The sequence below is a fragment of the Meles meles genome, chromosome 9 (assembly GCF_922984935.1).
Source record: "Meles meles chromosome 9, mMelMel3.1 paternal haplotype, whole genome shotgun sequence".
NCBI lineage: Eukaryota > Metazoa > Chordata > Mammalia > Carnivora > Mustelidae > Meles > Meles meles.
This window is the reverse complement of record NC_060074.1, coordinates 43,598,321-43,610,558: the sequence shown is the minus strand read 5'-3', so window position 1 is coordinate 43,610,558 and position 12,238 is coordinate 43,598,321. Positions and strand designations below refer to the sequence as shown.

At 50.3% G+C, this 12,238-nt stretch overlaps 1 protein-coding gene across 1 annotated transcript in view; it reads left to right on the top strand.

The window, feature by feature from the left end:
* Window positions 1–12,238, top strand: part of ASB18 (ankyrin repeat and SOCS box containing 18) — a 59,820-nt gene that overhangs the window by 14,964 nt on the left and 32,618 nt on the right. The window contains exons 3-4 of the mRNA XM_046018073.1: window positions 4,454–4,573; window positions 8,157–8,424. Coding sequence (XP_045874029.1) covers window positions 4,454–4,573; window positions 8,157–8,424 — 388 coding nt within the window. The remainder of the gene's footprint in view (window positions 1–4,453; window positions 4,574–8,156; window positions 8,425–12,238) is intronic.

Sequence of the window (12,238 nt, the reverse complement as noted above, 5' to 3'; positions counted from 1 at the left end):
CTGAAGTAATCTACATGTCCTACTTGTAAAGTCAATTCTGTCTCCCATGGGCTATTTTTAAAGCTCTCACAAAGAACCATGTCTGTTTCTGGACTGCTACTCTCTACCCGCTGAAATCAAGCTTGGATATTTAGTGCGCTGTTGACAAATATAATGCATGGAAAGCTAAATTTATCGCAGAACACAGGCCAGAATGGCTCTTATCCCAGAACTCACCTCCAGTTTTCCCACCCCTTCTAAAAATAACCCATGACAAAATACATCAGGAACAAAGGAATTCTCTGGTTTAAAGTGAAGTCCAAGTTGGATCATATTATAGTTGTGTATATTATAGCTGTGTATGAGTAAGTCCTTCCGAAATGAATCTAATCACAATCAGTCTAAGAAAAATAACATGGCAAAATGGCTAAGCTTATAGAAATGAAAAATCCAAAGAACAAGTAGAGTAACTGCCTAGTGCATGAATGAAGTGGGGAGAGTGGTTGTCTTTATGCTAGTGTACAACTGATACAGGATATGGTCTATGTAGTGTTGCCTTTTGTCATTTTCTGTATGCACCAGCCTCTTATGTCCGATGGAGGCTGTGCATTCCTTGAAAATGTGGTTATATTCTTTACCCCTACCCTGTCCATAGCACCCAGCAGTATTTCAGGCACACGGGAGAAGTCTTGAAAAAAATCTTGGCCGTTCCACTGATGACACGGATTCTCTCTTTGCCACTGCTGATGGAGACAAGGGAGGTAAAATTTAAAACATGTGAAATGACATTTTAAAGGACCCTCATGGATCCATTTTCATGGATTGGGAGAACCAATATTGTTAAAAATGTCCATACCACCCAAAGCAATCTACTGATTGAATGCAATTCCTATACCAACATTATTTACAGAACTTAAAAAAAAAAGCCAAAGCAGTCTTAAAAAGAAGAACAAAGCTGAAGTGGAGGTATCACAATCCCAGATTTCAAGATACACTAGAAAACTGTAGTAATCAAAACAGTATGGTAGTGGTACAAAAATAGACACATAGTTCAATAGGATGGAATAGAGTCCAAAAATAAATGCATGTTTATATGGTTGATTAATCTATTAATATCCAGTGGGAAAGAGACATTCTCCACCAAATGGCGCTGGTAAACTGGACAGCAACATGCAGAAGAAGGAAACTGGACCACCTTCTTATACTATACACAAAAATAAACTCAAAATGAAATAAAGACCTAAATGTGAGACCTGAAACCATAAAATTCCTAGAAGAAAACATAAGCAGTAATTTCTCTAATATCAACCATAGAAACATTTTTCTTAATTAAACTATTGAGATTACACCGAAATAAAAAGCTTCTGCACAGCAAAGGAAACCATCAACAAACAAAAGGGCAGCCTACTGAATGGGAAAAGATATTTGCAAATGATATATCCAATAAGGGGTAAATATCCAAAATATATAAAGAACTTCTATAACTCAACACCAAAATGACAATAATAATAATCCAATTAAAAATGAGCAGAGGACCTGAATAGACATTTTTTCAAAGAAGACATACAGATGGCCACCAAACACATGAAAAGATCCTCAACAAGTACGCTTACCACATGAGCACTGAGAAATTTATAGAATTATTGAATCATTCTATTGTACCTTGGAAACTAATATAATGCCATGCATTAATTATACTGGAATATGAAAATAAAGAGCCTCCATGAAGCATTCAATAGACAGTCCTATGAAATTTGGTAAAGCATTTTGACATGTGGGGAAAGGTAGGGTGTACACTGAAGCTCACAGATCTGAGGCAGAACCCCAGCCCCAGCATCTGAGTCCCTGTCCTTGGCCAGCCATGGGCTAGATTACCACCTAAATTCCCTAAGGGGAAAAAGTAGCAGACAGCCAAGAACAAAAGCAATTTCAGTGCACTTGAGCAAATTTCAAAGAGATCAATCCATTCGTTCTTTCACCGTCTCCACTGAGGACCAGTTGAGGACGACAGTGACAACACTGTGCTAGGTACTAAGAACCCCCTTGCAGATGAAGAAGCAGATGTTCATGGTCCAGTGGGGGACAGAGACAAGAACAGCAATCAACAGTGAGCCAGGTACCATGGACAGAGTGCCAGAACAGACAACAGGACCAGCCATGGAAGTGAAGGGAATCTAAGCTGAGCATTGAAGAATGGGGCCAGCCAGGTGGCAAGGGGACCACCAGAATGCCAGGTACAGGGGACAGCATGTACATACACTTGGAGGCCTGAGACACCATACGCCATCAGAGGACTACCAATCCCTGTGCTAAAATGTGTCATGGTCAACAGCAGCAGTGAGGGCTAGGTAGGAAGTCCTTGTGCTGACAGTCAGGTGTTTGGGTGCTGACCATCTCAGCGTCGAGAAGCCTTGAGCAAGTTACCTGGACCTCGGAAGTCCTGGTTTCCTCTTCTGCAAATGTCATCAAGGCTGCCCACCCATGGGGGCCCCGGACAGAAAGCCACTTGCTGGGGATGTTTGGGTAGAAAGAGCCTCCTCCTGAAACTCACCCTGAGCCCTGAGAGCTAAACTCCGTGGACCCTTTGGCACCCTCTGTACTGAACCTCGACCCAGACACCAGACAACCACAGTGAGGATCATTAACCTGCAGCCCCATGGCAGTTGGCTAAGGCTGTGACCAAGTCTCTCCTACCTTCACACTGTGTGTCACCAATGAGAGCCCTTCAGCTTTGGGGACACCGTCGACACTGTTTATCTGCCTGCATGAAGGCATCACAGTGACCAGACAGATGAGCACATCTCCCTCTTCCCAGCAACCCCACAGCCCTCTTCAGCAGAGGAGATCTGAGTTCTACCACGTGAGGGAAACTCCAGGCCTTGGGTCCGTCCATGCATGTACTTTAATGCCTGCAAATCAGCTCTATAACCAGGGTAGAACCATATCTGTATTAAATGATAAATGCAGGTGATTTCGCCTTCACCCTTTACCTCTTCTAAGGAAGATCAAGGGTACTCTGCTGGGCCTGCTGTTGTTGTGGAAAGTCTCAGTGAATTACTGTTCAAAACAAAGAGCCAACACAGACAGCCTGCTGAGGCTGGGGGCGGGAGGGGGCGTGCTTAGAAGAACAGAAGGAGTCAAGGGGCGCTTTGAGGTACAAAGATCAAGAGACAGGAACATGGGGGAAGAGGGTGTTTAAGAAGTGTGGCTGTGACCAAGCCTGCGCTTCCCCTACGACCCCTTGGGTTCAAGTCTTTCTTCCTGTCGTCTCTGTCCTTTCTTTGACTGCAACACCATAGAGCAACAGGATCCCACGGGGGTGTGTCCGATCCCACGGATGCGTGTCCAACACTGGAGCCGCGTGGATGGTGGATGCTGTTCCTTCCCCTCCCTCAGCATCTCTGTGCATCACTGACCCAGGCACGTGCTCCACCATGTCCCCTTTGGCCCATCCAAGCAGCACCCTCCCTGAGCCTCCGTCTGCCCCCTAACCTCTAGCCACACATCTTTTATCATCACTGACACAGACATGGCAAAGAATGCTATAGCCCAACCACGGTGGCCCATCCCAACTTCCTAGTGGGAGAAAAACAAGAACTGGGAAAAAAAAAGATGTAAGAATGTGTATTACCCATATTATGAGAAAAAATGATTTTATTAATTTTTAGACAATAAAATAAAGCCCTGCACTAAACTGTAGCAAATAACTAGTAAGTTACTAATAAAAAGCTGTTCCCATTCGTTTCGGAAACAGAGATTATGGTATTTCTATGGGCCTTTGGGGATGAGTTCTCAACAACTGAAAGAAATTCACAAGCCACCAGGGGCCCAAGATGATGCCTTTGGGAATCCGTGGTCTGCCCTATGGAGCCTCCCACCCGGGGACACTTGGGGACAGCCTGGTCATTTGCAGCATCGAGCTGGGGCTCCTTATACATGCTCAGGGCTCACACAGCCCTCAGAACACACGTCCGCCCACCCTTGTCCACAGCAGCAAAGAAAGCAATAGGACAACAAGAAGACACCCTACAGAGCAGGAAAAGGAGCCCCGCCCATCGTCGGGTGCCTGCCCTCCTGTGGAGAGCTGTTTTGGAGATAAAAGATGTATCTGTCTCTGGAAGTCAAATCTATATAATCACAAGGGGGTGGCTGAGCACTCAGGCATGTCAGTGGTCACACGACGCTGGTCATATCAAGTAACCATGATCACATCGGAGCCCGCAGGAGTTATAAATACACCAGCACCGAGCCCCGGCTGGATGACAATTGAGTAACGACAATAGAAATAGCTCACGCTCCATAAGACCATCTTTCGCCTTCCTGGAGAGCTTTTCTGAAACCAAGGGCATTGCAATGGAGAGATGGCCAGAGCCGGTTAGAGGAGAACTTCATATCTTTCAGAAGATGGAAAAAGAGCCTCACGCGAGAGCTGGGTCCCCAGTACTCCAGTACCATGCTGCCTTGGCCACGGGAGACCTGAGCCGTCTGCAGCAGCTCATGAACTGCTCCTTCCAGGATGCCAACGTGGTGTTTGAGATCAAGAAGGATGAGATGGAGTGGCGGATGACATCCCCAGCCACATTTGGACTGTCAGGTACGCTTTCTCCTTTAAAGCTCAGCTGTGTACGTTTAAGGAGCTACTAACTCTCCTCCAGACGAGGAGTCTGGGGTGCAGTCTGGGGTGCAGACTGCTCACTTTGGCGCTGCATTTAACACACGTGAGCGAGGGACGTCTGTAAATGAAATTTGGTCGGCACAATGTCTTAGGGGATGACATGTGAGAAATCAAATTGGAAAGGCCAAAATGTGGGTGAGAAGTACCCATCTGATGCTGGAAGGTGCCTCTCGTCTTTAAAAGATAGCCTTGGGGGGCGCCTGGGTAGCTCAGTGGATTAAGCGGCTGCCTTCGGCTCAGGTCATGATCTCAGGGTCCTGGAATCGAGCCCCGCATCGGGCTCTCTGCTCCGCAGGGAGCCTGCTTCCTCCTCTCTCTCTGCCTGCCTCTCTGCCTACTTGTGATCTCTCTTTCTGTCAAATAAATAAAATAAGATCTTTAAAAAAATAAAAAATAAAAAAATAAAAGACAGCCTTGGTTTGGGAGCTGATCTGCCAGTGCCTGGGTCTGGCAGCCAGGAAGGCAGGTCCCCTGGCATGCAGCTCTGCTCCAGGTCCTTCTATGAACCTGTGAACACCATGGCTACAACGGGGTGGCTGGGGCAGTGCCAGCATCAACAGAGGGAGAGCCCTCAGCAGGTGCTCCTCCCAGAACCCAGGGGAGCCTGAGAATGGGGGAGGGAGGGGAAGAAATCAGAGGTCCCTAAGTCGTATATCTGAGGGCATTCTTACAGCCTGAACACCACTATGTGCTGGGTCTGCAAGAGACCCCCCCAAGGAGAGAGACACCTTCCATTTACCCACCCGGGCTGAGGAGACTTGCTGACCAGCAGGCTTCAGCCAGGGTATTCTCAGCTGGCACTCTGCATTGAGCAAACTTCCCCCCCGCCCCTCGCGGGGTCTCCAGACGCAAGACATTTACCAAAAGGGTTCATGTGTTGGAAGCCACTGCAGCCCAGCCAGACCAAAAGGATGTGAGACTCTATGGTCAGTGGGTCAATGGCCACTGTCCCATGTCCCATGTGCCTTACTTGTGGGTTCAGGCAGGCAAAGAATGCAGAAAATCAGCTTCCAAAGAACAGACACCATCCCGTTTATACCCCATCCAGGGAGAAGGAAATAAACTCCAAATTGTCAAAGGGCTAAGCAGCTTGGTGCAAACAGTGAGGCGGCACAGGCTTCAGGGAAGGCAAGGGCAGCTGTGGTCTGGCTCACACCACCCCCCAGCTCAGGGGGTCCTGGAGCCCTTCCGGCCTCCCCTCCTTCATCTGCCCCAGACAGGGGCACGCATTCCTCCCAGGAGCTGGGTAGTGATTCGGCCAAGAATGCCAACTGCTTGCACACTCAATCAATGTCGTTTTATTTATTTTTTTTTTAATCCCATGCCTCCCAGCCCTAGACACACCCACCCACCCCCAATTGTTGCAGTTTCAAATAAGCATTAATGTTAACCCATGGTCTGAATCTAAGGGCTTCTTCCTTTTTTCTGCCTTACTCTTTCCACCCAGTGAGTTCTGCCGGTTTTCTACGGCACACCCGAACCTCAGAAACTTAGGGCATCCCAGCCACCAAGGCGATAAACCATTGCAGTGGAAGGGGCCACCGTGAGAGCCAGGGCTGGTGTCTGGCTTCATGTGGACTGAGACGGTGGGTGGCCCTCGGGACGGCTGCACTCCCTGCTCTTTTCCGCTTACCCACTCCGCTTTCCCTGCAGCTCACCCAAGCTGCAGAAATGACCAAACATGGCTTGGGAACAGCGCCCTCTCTCATATGAGGACTTGCTGGTGGCCAGTTACTGCTCCCCCTGAAAGGGGCCATGGGCAAGGGGGTAACACTAGCCCGCTCACAGTGCTTGTCCCCGAGCACCTCAGTACATCCAGGATGGAATGCTGGCTTCCTCTAGTTCACAATCCAAGGAGAGTGTTGGCTTGAGGAGGGATGAACTACATGGGGAGAATCCTATGTCCTTGTTCCTTCTGGTGCCAGAACCTGGACCAGGGAGTGGGAGTGGAGATTACAGGCACTGGATGCAAGCTTTCTGATCCAGACAGCTGCCTCAGAAGTCAGGTTTTCCTGAAGGCCTTGTGGAAGCTTATCACCATCTCCCTGGACCTGGACAGGGATGCTGACCCCACACTGAGCCAAAGGTCCACTCGAGACCCCTTCCATCAGTCCACAGGAAGTCTCAGGAATCCAGGGTGGGTGAACAGGGCTGCTGGGGTAGGCAGAGTTGGGCTGGGAACTTGGTGTGACCTGGAGAAGGGAGTACCCCCTTCCTAGACGCCCACCAATCCACCCAGTAAGTAGACTTCCTAGCTCAGGAAAATGAATACAATCAAAACCAGGTGCTGGCCTCTGGCCACCATCATCACTGCCAGGACAATAGGCCCCACATCCCCTGGTGAGTGGGCAACAGCCGCAGGCTGGGCCTTGGGGACCCAGAGCAGGCTGGAACTCCGCACTACATACAGGTAGGTAATTATGAGTGGTCTTTCAAAACCGGCTCAGCATGGGTCCCAGGAAGGAGGTGGCCTCTGAAAAGGGTCTCCTCTGCAGCTCATTACAGCCATGATATCGATTCTTCCATCATTATCAGAAGGCATCCCTGCCATGTGAAATCCTGTCCCTTGAAGTGCATTCACCGGGGACCGCTTCCCCCATTTCCACGAGCGCTCCTGGCTGTTAACAACCTTCCACGGGCCTTTTGAAAGCCCAAAGTTTTCAGACAAGTACAATGTATAGCACCCGCTTCATTCATCCACCAAGAAAGAGCAACCCTATACACACGCACACACACACACAACCCTAAAGAGCGCAAAGAAACAAACCAGAATTGTGCTGAATGTGGACACCACATCAAAGGGAGCCTCTGAAACCCAGCACTTCCAAGAGGACTAAACTTTGTAAGGCCTTTCCTTGAGCAACCTTGGCTCGGCAGGTCAGTTTGTTCTGTCTGCTGTCTTCTCCTGCTAATGACAAAGGGATAAGTTTGGGGTTCAGTGAGAGAGAGCTGGATTCCAGAAAAATCCACAGCTCACTCTCCTGCTTCAAGCTGTCCCGAATTCAGAGCCTGGAAAATGTGAATTCCTGGATTACATCCTCCCACCAGCCACCCACCGGGTCAGCCCTTCACTCCTCAAATCCTAGTCCAGGCCCCGTCACCCCCATATTTGGCAAGTCCCTCTTGCTTCTCGATACCCTCCATTTCTTCTGGCTCGGTTGTGGCCCTATCCGTCTCTATTTTATTCCACCTTCCTCCGCACCGTGCCTCTCCTGGGCCTCGCGACTCTCCTTCCAACTTTCCTGTGCTGGTTTTCCCTCAAGAGCTCTCTCTGCCCCTGTCTGCCTTTGTCCTCCCACCTCCGTTTCCCTAGGATAGGAGATATCCACCCCATCCCAGCCCTCTGGGTCTTTTTATGCCTCTCTTTGGTCTATATGTATCTTTATTTATTTACACGCCTACCTGGTGGCTAATTCTAAGAGATGGTTTAACCCTACATCGTCCTTAGTGGACACTGCCCCCTTCCCGCTCCCCCATTCACTTTACCTCTCCTTTCCCACAGGCCTCTGGACCCTAGAGTACAAGCGCGAGTTCACCACCCCGCTGTGCATCGCAGCGGCCCACGGCCACACCGCCTGCGTGCGCCACCTGCTCAGCCGCGGTGCAGACCCAGACGCCAGCCCGGGCGGCCAGGGAGCCCTGCACGAGGCCTGCCTGGGAGGCCACACGGCCTGCGCCCAGCTGCTGCTGCAGCACGGCGCCGACCCGGACCTGCTCAGCGCCGAGGGCCTGACGCCCCTGCACCTCTGCCGCACCGCCGCCTCGCTCGGGTAAGGACGCGCGGCCGGGCAGGGCCCCAGACCACGGAGCCGACCTGGGCCGGGCCTCCAGAAGCCGGCCACGCCCCTCCGCCCCCGGCCCCGCCTCCGAGCTCCAGCCGCCCCTAGACCCGGTCCCAGCCCCAGGCCTGGACCCTGCACCTAGCCTCAGCCCATGCCCCAGGACCCGGGCACACCCAGCGTCCTCACCCTACCTGGAATCCGGACCCGGTCCGCTGTCACCGCTCCGGGGCCCACCCAGCCACCCCCACCTCCGGACTCCGCTCCCAGACCCTGTGCCCCCCTTCCCCCACACCGCAGCAGAACCCAACTGGTCCCGGGCCCAGCCACCGGCCTCAGACACCCCTGCGCCCTGACCCCAGACCGCGACCTGCCCTTGGTCCCTACCCTTGCCCCCACCACCCTACCCAGACCCTGAGCCCCAGACCCCAGACCCCTCACCGACCTGAGCTCCTACCCCAGCCCCTGCCTCGGGACTCAGACGGAACCCCTAAGACCCCAGACCCAGACCCTGCCACACCCCAGAGAGTACTGGATTCTCCTCCCGGCCCAGGGCCCGGGACCCCGGACCCCGGACCCCGATCCCCCGACCCCCCGGACCCAGATCCCCCGGCCCCCGGCCCCCGGGCGGGTATAATTAGCGCTTGATTGCGAGCGCGAGGCGGGAGGCCCCACACCGAGGTAATGAGCGCCGTGATCACAGGCCTGCAGACGCCGGCGCTGAAGAATGCTAAAAGGCCACTGGCGGGGTTGGAGGCTGAAAAATTAGGGTTTTTAATGATAATTTTATGCAGAATAATTGTCACAGTGTGACATAAATGGTTAGCTCCTCGGGCGGGGCTTCGGAGTCCCACAGGAAGCCGAGCTGTGCTCCGCATTTGCAGGGGCACCGCGGCCTGGAGCCCACCACCCGCCCAGGCGCCGGGGTTCGGCGAGTCCCGCAGCTGCCAGTCGGGCCCCGCGGCTGAGCCTGCAGGGTGTCGTCCCCGCGGGCCCCGCGAGGGCCCGGGAGAGGCGGCGGGGGGCCACGGCGTCGGAGCGCAGGAATTAGGCTTGGGTTTCTCAGCTTGCGTTTTGTCATCTTGACACTTCTTTAGTCAAAACGTTCTCGTCCCTGCCCTCGGGCTTATCATTTCTTCTCTCATTTCTTCTCTCGCGGGGTGAGGATTGAATAAAATCACCGCGGTCAGAGCAGGCGCGGAGGGCTATGACCGAAGCAGGGGCACCCCCTCCCAGGATCACTGGAGAGGAGAACAGGGACTCAGAGAGGCACGAGGACCGCCGGGTCTTCCGAGCGGCTGAAGGAAGCCATATTCCAACAACACACTTTTTTAAGTAGCTTGACTCAGGTGTGGTGAGCATACAGTACACTGCGCGTTTTAAATGTGCGATCTGCTACATGCGGACCTACATATGCATCCATGCAACCGTCCCCACAATCAAGATAGCGCCCGCACCCGTCCCCATCCCAAGGTTCCCTGCCCCCTGCTATCTCTTCCATCACCCCCACTGATCTGCTTTCGGTCACTATAATTTAGTCTGAATTTGCCAGACTTTTGTATTTTGTCCCATCTCTTTCATGCAACGTAATTACCTCGAGATTCATCATGTGGTTTCACGGATCCATGATTCACTCCTGTTTCTAGCTCAGTTGGTACTCCGCGGTATGGGAACACCACCATGTGTTTATCCATTCCTACACTGAAACACACTGGATTGTTTCCAGTCTGGGGCTATTACAAATACAGCCGCTAGGAACACTTGTGGGCCAGCCTTTGTACAGGCAGGCATATGCTTTCCTTTCTTTTGGCTGTAGACTTGGCATTGGAATGGCTGGCCATTCCAATGGTGTGATGTGATTACAAGATAACCTTGTATGCTATGATGTGATTAAAAGTTAACCTTTTAAGAAACGGCCAAACTGGCTTCCAAAGTGGCTGTGCCACGTTACATTCCCACCAACGGTGTCCTGGGTGTTTCACACCCTCACTAGTCCTTGGCATGGTCACCCTTTAATTGTGGACATCCTAAAAGGTGTGTCGAAGTATGCTATTGTAGTTTTGATTTGAAATTCCCCAATGACAAGTGATTTGAGCATCTTGCCATGTGCCTATTTGAGTTCCATAGATCTGCTTTAATGAGGCACCTGTTGACCCCTTGTGCCCATGTTTTTAAATTGGGTTGTCTTCTTAAATTTTGAGATTTCTTTGTATATGCTGGCTGCAAGTTCCTCACCAGACATGTAAGTGGTTAATCTTATCTTCTGATCCACGGGTTATATTTTCTTCTCTTAAAAGTGTGTTTTGAAGAACAGCAGTTCATAATGTTGGTGGAATCCAGCTTATCAATTTTTTCCTTTTAGGGATTATCTTAGGTTATTGTATTTAAAAAAAATCTTTGCCTAACCCAGGGTCACAAACATTTCCTCTTGCATTTTCCTCTACAAATGTAATGATTGTATATTTTACATTTAAGTGTGCAACCCATGTTTAGTTAATTTCTCGATATGGTGTGAGGTATGGATCAAAGCTTTTTTCTCTGCATGTGGATGTCCGATTGTTCCAGCACCATTTGGCAAAAAGCCTTTCCTTTCCCCCACTGAATTGCCTTTGTACTTTCATCTAAAAGCTACTGACTATACATACGTGTGGGTTTCTTTCTGGACTCTCTTGTCATGTGCACACAGGACAGGACGAGGTCTGACTATTTCAGTTGGTAAAGACCCAAAGAGTCACCCTTAAATTCAGACCATTTATCGCTTATAGAAACAGTGAAGAGAGGAATAGCCAAAGGTGCCAGCGCCTCCTTCCACATATCAGGAGGGACAACACCTAAAGGAAAGGAGCCAGATAATTAGCGGTGTGAGTTATAGGATATCCATTTGCTAAGGAGCCAACTGTAGACTCAGCTGAATGGTGCTATAGTCTGAAGCTTTGTTCTCAGGAGGCAGGCAGGAAGTCCCAAACCTCACCAGAACCCAAAGGATAATGAAAAACTCTGGTGATAGTGAAGCAAGTGGACAATGGCCTTACAGCAGCACTTTACAAGCTTCCCATCCATAAAGATCACCGAGTGTCCTGCCAAGACTTACATCAGCAGTGGGTCAAGACTTTTGCTTCCATGGCCTGTATGGATACATGCAAGGTTTCCAGGGCTCCACGGCAGAGCCTTTCTTATATTTATATTATATTTCATTGATCTGCTTGTCAGTGTCAACACCGATACCCCATTGTATTGAATATTATAGCTCTAGAAGATCTTGAGGTCATGTAGTAGAAGTTCTCAGACACTTTTCATTTTCAAAGTTGTTTGGGTATCATAGCTCTTTGCATTTCCATACAGATTTTATTTTATTTTATTTTATTTATTTATTTATTTGACAGAGTGAGAGAGGGAACACAACAGGGGGAGTAGGAGAGGGAGAAATATGCTCCTCCCACCCCATCCCCACCCCACCCCCAAACCCACCCCACCACCCCCCAAGTCCTCCCCAACCCCCAACACCCTGGGCAGAGAGCCAGATGCCTAGCTGAGCTTGTTCCCAGGACCCTGGGATCATGACCTGAGCCCAAGGCAGATGCTTAAGGACTGAGCCACCCAGGTGCCCCTCCATTTACATTTTAAAATCAGTTTGTCAATTTGTATTAAAAAGGCTGCAGGGTTTTCACTGGGATTGTTATGAATCTATGGATCAATCTATGAATTTGGGGAGAATTGATATAACAAATATAATAAATCTCCCCATTTCCTTTTCTAAGATTTTATTTATTTGTTTGACAGACAGAAATCACAAGTAGGCAGAGTG